The sequence below is a fragment of the Kogia breviceps genome, chromosome 13, assembly GCF_026419965.1.
Source record: "Kogia breviceps isolate mKogBre1 chromosome 13, mKogBre1 haplotype 1, whole genome shotgun sequence".
Lineage (NCBI taxonomy): Eukaryota > Metazoa > Chordata > Mammalia > Artiodactyla > Physeteridae > Kogia > Kogia breviceps.
In genome coordinates this window covers 39,138,376-39,154,847 of record NC_081322.1, presented here as the reverse complement: position 1 = coordinate 39,154,847, position 16,472 = coordinate 39,138,376, and the positions used below count along the sequence as shown (strand labels likewise).

The following is a 16,472-nucleotide window of genomic DNA, read 5'->3' as shown; positions in this document are numbered from 1 at the left end:
AGTGATCAAATTTATAGCATTATTAAGAGTAGGACAGCCTGACATTTGGTGCCTCCCACATTGATGCAATATGAAGTATATAATATTCCATGTAAAATATTCTTGCCAAAAATGTTTAACCTGGGCTTCCCTGGTGGCGCAGTGGTTGAGAGTACGCCTGCCGATGCCGGGGACACGGGTTCGTGCCCCGGTCCGGGAAGATCCCACATGCGGCGGAGCGGCTGGGCCCGTGAGCCGTGGCCGCTGAGCCTGCGCATCCGGAGCCTGAGCTCCGCAACGGGAGAGGCCACAGCAGTGAGAGGCCCGCGTACCGCAAAAAAAAAAAAAAAAAAGGTTTAACCTAAACCTAAGCAAGCTTCTTCAGACCCAACTTTCAGTTTGTAAGCACACAGGGACAAGTTAAATGACACAATGAAGAAATAATATGACAAATCCAGAAAGAGACATTTTATACGACAGCTGCCCTGGTCTCCTCAAAAAGTCAATTACTTTAAAAGTTAATGATTTTTATTTTCATTTCTTAAAAATCGGGGAGGGGCCAGTCTAGATTTAAAAGGTGAAACAGAGACATAAAAAACAAGTACAATGTGTGAATCTTGATTAATTCTAGTTTGAGAAAAAAAGCTAAAATAAAATATATTCTTGGGACAGTGGGAGAAATGTGAACATGGGTTGTATGTCAGATGATATGGCATTATTGTTAGTTTTTTTCATTTGAAAGTGATCATGTATGAGATGTCCTATGCTTACAAGATGTGTGCTGAAGCATGAAGGGGTGAGGGGTCATGGTGTCTGCCACTGTCAAACCTAGAGTGTATATGTGTGCTTGTGGTACTGTTCTTACAACTCTTCAATATGTTTGAGAGTTTTATTTATATGTATACACATACATACATATATATATATATTTCACTGTATACATATATAGAGACAGAGAAGGGGAGAGGAGAGGGGGGAGAGAGTTGACTTATTCTTTGAGAAGCAAAAGTTATAGAAATACTAAATGATTTTTAAAGAACTAATTAATTGCCCCCTCTTTTCTGTTTTAGGCTCAACGGAAAGGAAGATTAGACTATGCTAAGGTAGGTAGATTTTGTACCTTCTACACAGTTTTATACATTTCAGTTTGATGCTTGGTTTTTGTTTATATTTGAAGGGTCAGAAGAGAGTCATCACATTCAAAGCTGATTAGCAGGTAACATAGGATTCATTTAATGATAAGCTTATTTACTGAATGCCTGCGTCATTCCAGACACTGTTAGGTGTTGGAAATACAAGAGTTAACCAGATCAACTCTTTCTTTCATGACGTTTACAAGCCAGTGGGGGGAGATGGGTAACTAATAAACAACTAAATGGATGCATAATATAATGTAAAATGGTGGTAAGTGTTGTAAATAAAAACTGGGTAAGCACCAACCATTGCTGGAAAGATGCCTTTGGACTATGGAAAACAGCTTTTAGCATCATCAGCTAATACCTGGGAAGCACCATTCAGGGCAGATTTGGATTTCTAAAGGCAGTAGTTTTCATATCACCTGTGGGGCTTTTGAAAACATACATGCCTGGGTTACCACAGCGTAATACCCTCTTCCACCAACATCAAAATCCACTGGTGGGCAGAGCAGGGCAGGGGCAGGATGGAAGGGTTTGAAAAAAGGCTCCACAGATAATTCTGACACGTAGCCTTGTTCAAAAACTGCTGTGAGATTTCAGATTTCAGTGCACCGGTGCAAGCCTATGAACATACTTGGGTCACATTCTGTTTTCTCCTGAGGAACAAGTGGAATATTTTAGCAGGTGTATGGGATGCATACAGCTGCTTGGCTAAAGGAACATGCTAACCATCTGGTTTTTGCAACAGTCAAGAATAGCCAGGGCTCCCCTGGTGGCGCAGTGGTTGAGAGTCCTCCTGCTGATGCAGGGGACGCATGTTCGTGCCCCGGTCCTGGAAGATCCCACGTGCCGCGGAGCGGCTGGGCCCGTGAGCCATGGCCGCTAAGCCTGCGTGTCCGGAGCCTGTGCTCCGCAACGGGAGAGGCCACAACAGTGAGAGGCCTGCGTACCGCAAAAAAAAAAAAGAATAGCCAGAGTGTGAGCACACCTGCACGCCAAAGACAAGGAGGAAGAAGTGGGACCTGTAAGAGCTCTGCTGAGCAGTGGGACAACCGAAACCCTCAGTGATCTCTCCAGGGCTGATCCAGAACCTTGTGCTCTCCTGACAGCCCTGAAGTGCACACCCCTGGCTCCATGCCTTTTCCTTGCCTGAAATGCAGGTCCTCCTTTTCTCTATCTCACAAACTTTTGCATTCTTCAAGAAAAATTAGATTAATAGGAGCACCTCTAAACTGAGGACTTCTATATCTGTCACTCTATCTTAGATGTCTACTTACTTGAGCCTTATACCCAAATGGTCTCCCACAGGCATAGAAGCTCAAAGTGTCTTAAACTGAACCCAGCATCTTCCCAACATCTCTGGTCCCTTTTTTTTAAATAGACTTTTATTTTTCAGAGCAGTTTTAAGTTCACAGCAAAATTGAGCAAAAAAGTATAGGGAGTTTCCATTACACCCTCACCCCACCCAGGCACAGCCTTCCCCACTACCAGCATCCAGCCGCAGAGTGGTACCTTTGCTACAATCAGTGAACCTGCATTGTTGCATCTTTATAACCCAAAGTCCATCGTTGACATTAGGGTCCAGTCTTAGTGTTTTATCTCTGGTCCTTGTTACTTATTCTGTCTCCTGATGTTGGCACTGTCATCCCACGAGTCAACCGTGTGAGAAACTTAGAAGTCACTCTCAAATGCTCTTACCCCCTCACCCCTATGTTCCATGACCAAGTCACATCAGTTTTATATCCTACATTGTCTTGAATCCAGCCCCTCCTCTTGATCTCTCTTTCATTGTTCATGTTGAGTCTCCTCATCTGAACCACTAGGAAGCCTACTGACTGGTCTCTATGCCTCTCTTTTGTCCCCACAGATCCATTGCCAGCCAGAATGTCTTATATCTAAACCACAAATCTGGCAGTTTCACATTCCAGCTTAAAACGCTTCCTTGGCTCCATGTTGTCTATAAGGCAAATTCAGAGCTTGCTAGAGTGGCGTATAAAGCACTGTGGTCTCATCCCCTGGAGGGACGCTCCAGCTTTGTGCCCTCCTACCCTGTGCTCCAGCGACACCAAATTACATAAAACATACTGTTTCTTGACCTTGCTGTCCTTAACCATGCTGTCCTTGACCCATGCTGTCCCCTCTGCTTGGAATGCAGCAGTGTTCCCGTTTATCTGGCTACCCCTGCCTCTTCTGTAAGGCTTAATGTAGGATCATCTCCAGGAGGAAGTCCTTCCTGGTTCCCTAGGCTGGATGAGGTGCTTTCCTCCATTCTCTAACACACTGTGCATCTCTCAGTCATTGCACTTAACTCTGTTATTTTATAATGACCATTTATGAGACAGATCATACACTGTGAGCTCTTTGAGGGCAGAGACAGTATCTTATTTGTATGCTTGGTGCCCAGCACAGTGCTTGGCACTTGATAAATGGTGAGTGAGTGAGTGAGGCCATAAGAAGATAGAAGACCCATGAAGTTAGTTACAGGAGATATTCTGGTACAGGGTTTTTTATTTCAATCAGAGAGGAAAGGAAAGCTTTTGACACAAGTTGCAGGTATCAGCAGGAATAAGAAGATTGCTTGGGAAGGTTGTAATAAACTAGCTTGGAGATAAATGCTGGGATTTCACTGTGATAGTAAAGGAAATAACATAAACGAAAAAGTAAGGGAAATGACATCATGATTTGGCAATAGAGTGATTATTTATCATTGATGCTTATTTATGACTCAGAGAACTCCTTTAGGATTTCTCATTGCAGAAGCACCTGAGAGTGGAAGAGACTGGAAGAAAAGAAAAGAATATGGGGCACAGATAAAACACCCTGAACCGAGCAATGGCTCTGTTACCAACTCACTGCAGAATCTCTTAGCAGCCACTTAACCTTTTTGGTCTTCCCTCAGTTTCCTTAGTATAAAAGGAGCAGTTTAGAATAGTGCTGTTCTACTCTTTAGGCCCAAATTTGAGAGGAGACGTTCTTCTTTTGGGGAGAGGGGACATTCTTATCTTGTGTACTACTGCGGTCCAGATTCATTCCTTCATCTGCTTCATACACCCAAGCACTGTGGATCTGATATTTAATGTGTGCGAGGTGCTGCGCTGGGGCTGACTACCGCCACAACCAGGACTGACTCAGACCTTCCTATTAAAAGTGCACCTTTTCTCTGTTTTTTCTCTCTTTAACATTTATCATAATCTAAATTATCATTTTTATTTAGTTGCTTGTGTTTTCTGTCTTCTTCCACTAAAATGTAAGAGCCCTGAAGGCAGGGCCTTCAATGGCCTTGTCCATGGTTGCACCGTCTGTACCCAGCACAGGCTTATATATAGGGGTGTGTGACAAATGCGTATGGATGAGTGCTGCATTAGTGCGATGCTAGGAGAAGTGCAGGAAGCTAAGAGGTCTGGAATTGGGGTTTGTAGACTCAAGTTAGCCATTTAAAGAGTATATTGACTATATAGCACAGTCCATCCCTATGTTCAGTAGCCCTAAGGTTGCCTTCCCAAGTGTCCAATGACAATATTTCTCATGCCAATAAACAGAAACCCACCCTGCTAGAGTATGTGGTGCTGTGCTGATATTTAAGGGATCTAGGCGATTAACCCAGACCTATCATCCATACATAGACCCAAATCCAAGTACCATGGGTAAAAACAATTATATCCATCCCTACCAAGTGTCGGGGAGATGTCTGCAGGGTCCAGCTCACAGTATTGTGTCTTACGTAGCACATCCTGGGTCCATGTTATGGTGCTCATGCTGACTGATGCAGGCATCATGCTAGGCAGCTTAGGACTCCCCTGGTGGGTTTATCTGTAAAACTACTTTTTTAATTTTTGGCTGTGCCAGGTCTTAGTTGCAGCACGCAGGATCTTTGTTGCAGCATGTGGGATCTTTAGTTGAGGCATGTGGGATCTTAGTTGCGACATGTGAACTCTTAGTTGTGGCTTGCATGTGGGACCTAGTTCCCCGACCAGGGGTTGAACCCGGGCCCCCTACATTGGGAGCGTGGAATCTTACCCACTGGACCACCAGGGGTGTCCCTCTGTAAAACTACCTTTGAAAAACTCAATGGCCATTTCTGGAGAGTGTCATGAAATTTATTTATTGCTGGAGATTTCTTTATTTCCAAGTGGTGAGTGTTTTCTCAAAAGCCAAATTTCATCTGAAAAATCAGATTTTAAGAACCATAGAAAATTATTTTGGCTGTGTGCTCTATGGCTTTGTATACCAGCTCTCCAATTTGGTCAGTCTCAGAATGGCAAGGAAGCAGGGGAGAGGGCAGAAGTGGCGATCAAAATCAGTCTCAGCGAGATCTCCAGAGTGCCTGTCACATTCAGCAAAACAGTGGTCTGTCCTCAAACACTCGGGAAAGAAATTGAATTACTTCTTAATTGAGTTCCTGTGGCGATGGAGCCTGGATGTGAATGCTTTACACTGCTGCACTGCCTTTCATCTAAAGATATCAAAGCACTCAGCAGCTCTTCATTCAATAAATCTCTCCTGCCTCTGGAAGGTGGTGAACACCAGCACAGGAGCACTCTACCTACTCCGGAAGCTCATCCACCCAGGGCTGGGCGGGAATGGAAGCTGTTTAACTGTAAGGCAATTCTACCCAGCTTCTAAAATGAAAAAAACAAGAAGTATCTTACTTACCTAGTTAAAACGGCAGAAGTTTTATTGGACAGAATGTAATTACCAGAAGTGAATTGTGACCAAAAAACTGGTGCCGACAGTTTTGCTCCTATGCACGATGCAGTGGGGATCTTCATTACAGCGATTGGTCTGCAGCCCTTAGTGTGTATCTCTCATGGAATAGGGAACTAGTCCATGTTCCCTAGGTTTCTGGCCCCAAGCAGATTGAGTTCAGTGTTAGAGGGAAGAGTGCCACCTATTGAATTGTAGAAATTCATGGGCGTGTGTCAGGACCAGTGGAGAAGTTTCTCAGGCCACATTCACTCTTGGTTTGCTATGGTAACTAACATATATGTCTGAAGGAAAGCGAGCATGTTGACTACTCTTACTTAGAAAAACATCTACAAACGTCTGTGTATTTTCCCCAGCTGGAGCTGAGCGTATGCCGGTAGTTTAGCCTACTGCTACTTGAAAGAAGCATGCTGCTCAAAGACTGAGGCAGATGGTATTTTTACCACTTCAGGCAAAACATGGCACCTATGCTTTGGCTTTCTACAATTTTAATTTTTTAACACTTTCCAAAAGGCTGGCTTAAATATCTCCATCACAGAGATACAGACTTTTTCTCAATTTCCTATTAATAATTGCTTCAGGTATACAAATACGAATAAATACCACTTGGTCAAAACCAGGCTCTCAGCCATGTGGGCCGGCCTCCTGCTCATTCTTCCCCAAGTGCCTAGGACTGGGCCTTACATGGGCTTTGACAGTCATGCTGATTTTGTCACAAAGACTCTAAATGGTTTGCAGGAGCTTTCTTTGTATCCATCTCTAGTCTTTACTGTGTAGTTCATATAATTTTCCCCATGACTCAGCACAGAAAAGAAAGTTGTTTTATGTCTTCTTACTGAGGTTCACTTGAAACACAGAGAACTGCTCAAGGTTAAGCACTTGGTAAAGAAAGACTTTGCAGGTGTTGATTTATCAGGCATCCAGTTCTCAGTCAAACGTGAGAGAGGTTTTTTAAAAGGAGTGGGTTTTTGCCATGCCCCCTCTCCTGGAATTTGTTCAGGGTCCCAGAGTAGCGCATTCCCCTGCCTCTCAGGCACAGCGTCTAGAGCCCCTGCCCTCCTCTATCCTCCCTGCCCTCAGAAGGCCCTGCACATTTTGTTTTATTATAAAACGCATTTGCATAGGGTACACATTAAAATTCGCTTCCCAGCAGCAAACTGTGCTGGCCACAGACATTTGCATTTGCATGATCACATATCATCATTTCCCTTTACAAAGAAAAAGAGTCTTTCCTTTCCAAGGCTTGCCCTTTAGCCATTTCTTCTCATTTATTATCCATAGATTGCTTCAGCCATTTTGCTGCCTATTGAATCCAGAATTCTTTTTTGAACCTTGAGTATATAGTATAGGAAATTTTCTGTAAGTATTACTGCCCTTTGTTTACTGACAAAGCCAGACATTTTTTTTTTTTGGCAGACAATTTTTTCCTGCTTGTTCTTTCCCATAACCCTAGCTAACTGGCTCTGAGAATTTTTCACATTGGCACATTTAGAGACCAGATGTTGCTGTGTTTTCTCTTCCCTGTACCCCTTTCTTGGGCAGATGCTCCTTCTCCTACCCTGGGACTTTGCATTAGCTCCTTTGGTAAAATATTCCAAACATCATCACTGTATGCACTAAATCTCTCATTTCTTCTAACCTCTTGAAGCTGTCTTAACATTTAGGATTTCTGTTTTAGTGATAATGATGGAGACTCTGTAGAAGCATTGACATTCCCCTCTCCCATCTTTTTTCATTAAGGACTTGTGGTCCAATTAGATGAGATGTTTACAATACAATTTAAAGGAAAAAAATCCAAATCCAAACTATATACAATTTTATATGCTTGATAAAGACTGGATGACAACGTATAAAAATGTAAATAGAGGCATTAAGGTAATACATCTGAGCAGGTTTTTTTTTCTGAAAGGTATCTGTTTTAAAAGTGTAAACTCTGATTTGAATTGGAATTTTTCCAGATTACAACCTGAGCTACTGAGAATTGAAAAATAACTTGCCTGAACTCATGTTTTTAGTGACATAACCAGCATTTAATTCTAGGTTCCTAAAGAATTGCTTGCTTCTATGGCAATAGAAGGAATACACAGTTGGAAAATGTGGGGTTTTTAAAAAAATTTTTTTGATTGAAGTATAGTTTATTTACAATGTTGTGTTAGTTTCAGGTGTACAGCACGGTGATTCAGTTATATATATTTAATTGAATATATGTATATATATTCTTTTTCATATTCTTTTCCCTTATACATTATTACAAAATATTGAGTATAGTTCCCTGTACTATACAACAGGTCCTTGTTGGCTATCTATTTTATATGTAGTAGTGTATACATGTTAATCTCAAACTCCTAATTTATCTCCACCCCTTCCCCATTGTTAACCATAAGTTTGTTTTCGGAAATGTGATTTTTTTTACACTGTGAATTTTTGTGTGAGGGCTGAAGTTGTGGTTGAGGTTCTGGGGAACAGTTGAGGAAGACAGAAACGTCGTACACCGAGCCCTCAGTGCAGGTGCTGATCTGATGACCTACCCACAGCAGAGGGGTGGGTGCTGGAAGACACTGCCAGAACAGCCATCTGAAAGTTTTTAAATCCTCCACTCCTTGTTTCCTTAAAAATCAGATAAAACCAGTTGTTTTTCTTTTGGCAATCACATTTCAGAAAAGTGGGGTATTTTTTGTTTTGGGTTTCTTTTTTTTTCAGCAATAATGAATAGGTTTTGTTTAATCTTTTTTTTAAAACAATTAATTTACTAAAGCCAGTTTTTGCAACCACTGCTTTGATTCCAAATCTTCTTCAAAATACAGTTATCAATGATGGAAAAATAATCATTGATCAATTTCTGTCTGTAATAAAGCAAAGAAACTTTTGTACCATGTGAAACTTTTAATCAAAAATAAATTCTAGCACTTCCCTGGTGGCACAGTGGTTAAGAATCCGCCTGCCAATGCAGGGGACACGGGTTCGAGCCCTGGTCTGGGAAGATCCCACATGCTGTGGAGCAACTAAGCCTGTGCACCACAACTACTGAGCCTGTGCTCTAGAGCCCACGAGCCACAACTACTGAGCCTGTGCTCTAGAGCCCACGCGCCACAACTACTGAAGCCCACGCGCCTAGAGCCCGTGCTCCACAAGAGAAGCCACCGCAGGGAGAAGCCCGCGCACCACAACGAAGAGTAGCTCCCGCTCTCCGCAACTAGAGAAAGCCCACACACAGCAACAAAGACCCAATGCAGCCAAATAAATTAAATTAATTAATTAATTAAAAATAAATAAATAAAATAAAAAATAAATTCTAATTCCACATGCAATAGTCAGTATCTTGAGCCAAGAGTTGTGTCTTATTATGAGCCCTCAAGTCTTTTTGCAAAACAGTCACCCTCTGGACATTCATTCATTCATTCCCCATTATCAAGCTAGTTCTTTTCCTCCTTAAGTCTCATTTTGCATTTGTCCCCAGTGACTATCATCTTGCCCTGATGATCTATCTATTCCACTAATATCGTAATGTTATTTTAAAATTAGATTCTCGTTCTCTGAGGTGTTAACAATCCCACACACCTCAATGGCATCAACAGATTTAATGGTTATAATCTCTAGTCCCTTGTGGACCATGAATAAAATTATTAAATGATAAAAATGATAAGCCTCTTTATGACATCATAAAATATTGCCACCCTCTCAGTTGTTCACCCAAGTACTATTGATACTGTTAATTATTTATTTTTTTGTCTGCTTTGATTCTTTGTTGCTGTGCGCGGCTTTCTCTAGTTGCGGTGAGCGGGGGCTACTCTCGAGCTGGACCAGGGCTAGAACCCGTCACCCCTGCATTGGCAGGTGGATTCTTAACCACTGCACCACCAGGGAAGCCCTATTGATACTCTTTAAATTCAATTCTCTAGGCAGTTATAAATCTTTATTTTTCTTCAAATCATATATTCCTAGCTTATTGGTCTTTAATCTCTAATTATGTATATAAAACATTATTTAGTTTATGACAATAGTATTTATTGGGGCATCTCTCCCATCCTTAGATTTATCATTCTGAATTACTGGGTCCTGAAAAATTACATGTCTGTATAATATCTAACATTTATCAGGAAGCTAACACAAATTTAGATTGTTGATGAAGACCAGTTCTTAATTGTAAGCCTGGAATCGAGTCTGGTTTTGCACACCGTTATACCCCAAGGGCCTAACACAGTTCCTGCCACATACTGGGTACCCAATAAATATATGCTGAACTACTGTTGAATGAATGAATTAATAACCCAAGATGTGCCAGATGTTTGTGCCTATATTCCTTTTAATTCATAAGACATATGTGACCCCATCTTTGCTCCTCTTATTTCTCCCCAAGTATATTTTTAATCAAATGGTTACCTCCTCAATGCCGTATACTCTCTGGGTTGAAACAAAGATTCAATTGGGGTAACCTTTTGAATCTTAGTCTAGAAAGCTAACTACAGATGCCCACCAGGCTGGTTCTGTGGGTAAATGCTTTGCACGGTCGGGAGGCTGGATTCAATTATTGTTCCCAGTTTGTGGTATTAGGAGCCACTTGTGCACAGGGAGAGCCTGTATGACTTTATGTGGAGGATTGAGCTTTCTGTCCCCATAGAGGAGCCTACTTAGTCCACGGAACAGTTTTAAGTAGAGCTGAAAGGGAATGCTGTCTCTTTGCCTGTCATTAAACAAAAAAAACAGTGGAGAGGCGTGAGTTTTCCAAAAAGAGAATGAAAAGGGAGGCACCTCTGTGTTGATGTTGAATGTGGTTTTTAGTAAGTCAGAAGCCTTTGTCATTACCTTAGATTGATATTTTCAAACTCATTCACTAATCCTACAGGCTGGTTTTTTACAGAATTAAGGATTTTTGTCAAGATGTCTATCTTTCAGAAAGCTATAATTTGTTCATTTGGTCCATCTGAAGTCATTCCCTCATGTTTCCTAAGCAGTGTCTGCAGGCGCTACTCAGCCCAGTGACACGTGAGACAGAATATTGATCCTGCATGTGCTTAACCACCTTTCTGAAATAGCAAGGAGGCCTTTGCCACCTCAATTTTCAAACAGAATTACTGTTTGAGGTAACAGTAGAGATCACAGGACCTGTAACATAGGTCGGTGATGTGTACAATGCTCCTAACTAAAGATTGCGGGTGAGTAGATCATTTCTTTCCCCCAAGTCCTTGACTTTTTGGATTGATGAAAGATCTTACCTATCCACCAGATAGTAATAAAGCCAAAGATGTACCTCTGAAGATTAATTGGTGCAATGGTGCCCCCTATGGAAGGTCTCCCTGTTCTAGATCTAATGAAATTATGCTACCTTTTATCTTCATTCCTGACGAGATTTGTGTGCACCTGTTAGGAAAGTTTGTAGGCCTTTTGACGTCCTGTGATCTCTGTCAGATGCAAGCCATCGTACGCGTGTTTTTCACTGTGCACTCTGTTCAAGACACATACTAAGCACTTTAATCAAGTGGTTCTATCAGATTCTGTCTCTGAATCCCTTCATTTTATGGAGAAGAGATTGAATAAGCTAACAACGTTCACAGTTAACTATCTCACAGTTCATGATTCCACCTGAGTCCGCTGACTCCACACTGTACTCTTCACTACCATACTGCTTCCCAAGGTGCTTTAGACATACTACAAAAAGAAATAAGAGAGAATTTGTAGGCAGGCTCTGGTCTTACAAAAATCCAGAAAATGGTATGCATTACTTTGTAATCTAACATAATTCTGGTCTCAAAAATAGTGATTGTCTAGTAAGTGACTGTCTTATTTATTTGCTGAATCAGTACAATGATTATTGTGATTTTTTGAAGCTGGTAAGCATTCTTCACTCTTTCAAGAAAGTTTTATAGATATAACCATTTACACCAAGTTCTTGATAAAGCAACTATACTCCAATAAAAATTAATTTTTTTTTTTTTTTTTTTTTTTTTTTTTTTTTTTTTTTTTTTTTTTTTTTTTGTGGTACGCGGGCCTCTCCCATTGCGGAGCGCAGGCTCCGGACGCGCAGGCTCAGCGGCCATGGCTCACGGGCCCAGCCGCTCTGCGGCATGTGGGATCTTCCCGGACCGGGGCACGAACCCGCGTCCCCTGCATCGGCAGGCGGATTCTCAACCACTGCGCCACCAGGGAAGCCCATAAAAATTAATTTTTAAAAAATTTTTAAATAAATAAAAATATAGGGCTTCCCTGGTAGCGCAGTGGTTAAGAATTCACCTGCCAGTGCAGAGCACACGGGTTCAAGCCCTGGTCCAGGAAGATCCCATATGCCATGTAGCAACTAAGCTCGTGCACCACAACTACTGAGCCTGCGGTCTAGAGCCCACGAGGCACAGCTACTGAGCCCACGCGCCACAACTACTGAAGTTCACGTGCCTAGAGCCCGTGCTCCGCAACAAGAGAAGCCACTGCAATGAGAAGGCTGCACACCACAACGAAGAGTAGCCCCTGCTCGCTGCAACTAGAGAAAGCCCGTTCGCAGCACCGAAGACCCAATGCAGTCAAAAATAAATAAATAAAATAAATAAATTTATATAAATAAATAAATAAAAATAACACAAGTTCTCAGGACTTCCCCAGCAGTCCAGTGGTTAGGACTTCACACTTCCACTGCCGGGGGCACAGGTTCGATCCCTGGTCAGGGAACTAAGATCCTGCAAGCCATGCAACGTGACCAAAAAAAAGTAAATAAAACAAGTTCTCATTACTGTTCTCTTGAGGAAGGCAAGGATCTATGTTAACAAATACCATAGCACCATAACGTGGAGCCCTCCTACATCTGGAAGAGGTGTTAATCCTGCATATCTGATTACAGTTACACGGCACAGAGTAACAGCATCACCCCATACATTGATTCCTGCATTTGCCCCCAGTCTGATGCAATCTGCCTGGAAGGCATGGCTGAGGTATACATTGGTTTCATTGTCATTGCTCTCAGTTGATGTAGTTTTCTAGTTATATGATGTACGTTCTAGTGATAGAAATCATAAATGAGTTTTGATCTCATCTTGTGTCAGGATGCATGTTGGGATGTCAAGAATCTAGGGTCACGTGGATGGTGTTGGCGGTGGTAATGGTAGTTTTAAGGTCATTGATCCCCAGGTATCAGCAGATGAAAAACCTGGACATGAGGAGGATTTAAGAAATGTATAAGATATGGACTCAAGTAAAATAATAGAAACCAAATTCACTCTTGCATAGTTTATGTATTCCTCAAATAACCCCCAGGACTGTTTACCTACATGACGTGCATGCTCTTGTCCCACAGTGTTCTTTTTAATTAAATAACCAGCATTGCATTTGTCATGAGATTGCAGAGCTTACTATTTATTGATTCACTCCTTAAAAAGCTACAGGCAAGAGTAGCTCATTGATGCAATCTACAACCTATGATATGTTTTGCTTATTGAATTTCTGGTACAGAGTTTGCTAAAAAGCTTCATGGTCCCAGTTTTACTTTTTGAATTTCAATGTATAGAATTAAGTTTTTCTTTGGAATATAGTACTAAAATTAAAAATTAGCTTTTTGAGTCAGGATAGAGATAAATCAGTGATTATTTATAAATCATTAAATTTTCCTTCAGAAGACATGATAACCAAGAAGCAAAGATTGCTTTTCCTATGGCATTAAGCTTCAGTTTAATATAATTCCATATTACTAACTTCAGATACCCTACCTATCAAATGTTAATGAAAGTTTATGTTAACTTTTAAAAACTAAACTAAATTGTACATTTATTCCATTTGATTACATTTTGAAATCAGGCACATCTACTCATATCGTGAACTACGAGGTTGACGTCTGTTTCTTAAGTAGCAAGCATAACTCTGCCTGAATGCTCAGCCACAGAGTCAACAATTTAGGTCAGTTTTGATTATGGTAGTAAAATGTTTTTAATGAAAATATCTCTAAACTACATATATATAATATATAGTTATATATATTAAACTATATATGTGTGTGTTTGTTTAGAGGTATTTATACATATAATATACATATATATTCAGACATGATAATTTGTATGAAATGAGTTGTTTGGTTATGTTCAGGTCTTTGTGGATAGTAGTTCACAGCACAGACTCATAAATGTACTTAGCTGAGAGATTGAGCCTTGAAATCAGTTCTGAAATCTCACTCTCAGTAGGAGGCCACACAACGTCCAGACCGAGCCTAACAGACTCATGTGTGGAAGAGAGGGCGAGAAAAATGATACCTTACCTGTCTTTATCATGTTTTTTTCTTTTTTCCTTTTAAGGGGAATAGACTGAATTTTAAATGGTCAAGATGATTTGGAAATTCATTTTTCAAAACAAGCATGTTTCCTATTCACTAATAATCACAGTTTTTAAATATTTAAAGCATCTTCATGAATCTGTGTAAAATAATCTATGAATGTTTATAGTTAAAGGCAGGTACATCATTATAAATGTTACACGTAAGGTTTGCAATGAACCCAGTGCTCACTTACGCTTCAAACCTTGCCTTTGTGTAGCATTTCATTGATGTCAGAGGAATTTCACATATATTATCTTATTTGTTCCTCATAATAATTGCCTGTGGCATAAATACTACCTCTGTGATTTTATAGGTGAGGTGGGCTTAGAGAAGTTGCTTTGCCCAAGGTCACACATGTCCAGGTCCAGAGTTTCCCTACCAAACTTTGCTCACTGCCTCTCTATGATTATTTTTCATATTATTATGAAATAGCATAAATGAATTAATCAGTCTTAGGAGGAGAACATCTCATCCTATTATAAGTTAAAAAAAGGTTCCTGTGTGGTTTCATCTGGAAGATTCTGCTCCAAGGTGCTTGAAAGACCATCATGTCTGGAAATACATGGCATTTTGTTTTTCCCAGAGTCCACCTCTCTTACCTCCCATCTCCATGGGCTTCCAGAACTTGGCCAGGGAAAAGAAGAACAGTGTAACAAACGTCATGTGTGTCCTGTGCCCTCACACAGTTATACAGAATGATTTTAATTCTGCAAAACAATAAATAGAACTTGTTAAAAGTGAATATCTTGGGCTTCCCTGGTGGTGCAGTGGTTGAGAGTCCGCCTACCAATGCAGGGGACGCGGGTTCGTGCCCCGGTCCGGGAAGATCCCATGTGCCGCGCAGCGGCTGCGCCCGTGAGCCATGGCCGCTGAGCCTGCGCGTCCGGAGCCTGTGCCCCGCGATGGGAGAGGCCACAGCAGTGAGAGGCCCACCTACTGCAAAAGGAAAAAAAAAAAAGTGAATATCTTAAAGCTCAATACAAATCTATATTATAGTAATTTTTCAGGCTATTTTACAAAAGAAAAATATTCTGGTATTTTAGGGAACAGTAAAAATGTTAAAGCATGGGATAAATTATGTTTATCATTTTGAACTCATTGAATAATGCTTTATTATTAGTACCGAATAATGCTTTATTCAGTGACTTAAATGTAGTATGATGAACCCTGAAATTGGTTTTTAAAAAATCATGAAAATGACATGAGGCAATGTCCTGTTTTGTGTGAAACCCCAAATACCACTGCTGCAGTCAGAGTCTTTGGTTGAGATTTTTAGTTTAAAAAAAAAGGTTTTATTGTTAAGAATTTTTAAACTACAAATATATTAGTTTTGTTTTGTAACACAGTAGTCTTGTTCAGTGCCTTTTTGTTTTTTTTAAAAAAAGAAAGAATGTCCAAAAGAGTATACTTAATCAATTGAGATATTTATGGCTTTTTCTTCCCAGAAAATGTGGAAATTTTCCACCTCCAATTCCTATTGACATTTGTTCTACAACCATATGGCATTTTTACTTGTGGTAGAAAAAAAATTTATATATTGTAATAGAGGTACATAATTAATCTAATGATGGCTTCAGTTTTCTGTCATCTCTGTAAATATGGTTTTATACAAAGGTATTTGACTTGATTTATTCTTTTAATCTGTGATGTGTATTTTAAAAGTTTGCCCTTGTGCAGAGGACATTATTAACATAGGTATGTGTTCTCTTCTCAAAGGAAATTCTAATGCTTTCCTAGATAGATAGATAGATAGATTGACAGATACACACACACCTCATAGGGTATATAGAACAGAAGATAGATAGATATAGATAGATAGATAGATGTACAATCCTCACAACAGCCCTATGAGGTAGGTACTACTATATATATCTTATAGATATATATATTATATAGATATAAATATATTACCACAGTGCTAGGCACATGTAAGTACTATATATGGGATTGTCTTTGTTGTTATTGCTATTATTAATATTATGACTATTTTAATATTGGGAAGCACTACCATTCTAATTGTGTGTTGGCATGTGAATTCATGTGATTGAGGAAATATAATAACTAAAAATTCTCTTATTTCCACCTCCTTCCACTTTTGCCAAAATAAGTTATTTAATAAGGTCAGTAGATCAGTAGATTTTTTCCTATAGATTCTTTTAAATGATTTGTTATTCTAAGCAAAAAGGAAATTTTTATGTTGTTTGTAGGACATTTCACAGTTTCTTATATTAGAGAAAGGTTTTAATTGTAGCTTTTCCTTTTGTACCAAGTCTTGCCACTCAGAAGCTGGCAAAACCATTCAGCGGAAGCACTGTCAGCTAGGATGTTGAAGTTGCACTTGACCTAGGAGGCAGCCTTGTGCCACC

The 16,472-nt window shown here is 40.2% G+C and overlaps 1 protein-coding gene across 6 annotated transcripts in view; it reads left to right on the top strand.

The window, feature by feature from the left end:
• The window catches only part of PDSS2 (decaprenyl diphosphate synthase subunit 2), a 263,251-nt gene that overhangs the window by 225,759 nt on the left and 21,020 nt on the right, over positions 1-16,472 (top strand). For all 6 annotated transcript variants that reach the window (XM_067011560.1, XM_067011559.1, XM_059083060.2 and 3 more), the window contains exon 7: positions 1,050-1,082. In XM_067011560.1, the coding sequence (XP_066867661.1) occupies positions 1,050-1,082 (33 nt within the window). The remainder of the gene's footprint in view (positions 1-1,049; positions 1,083-16,472) is intronic.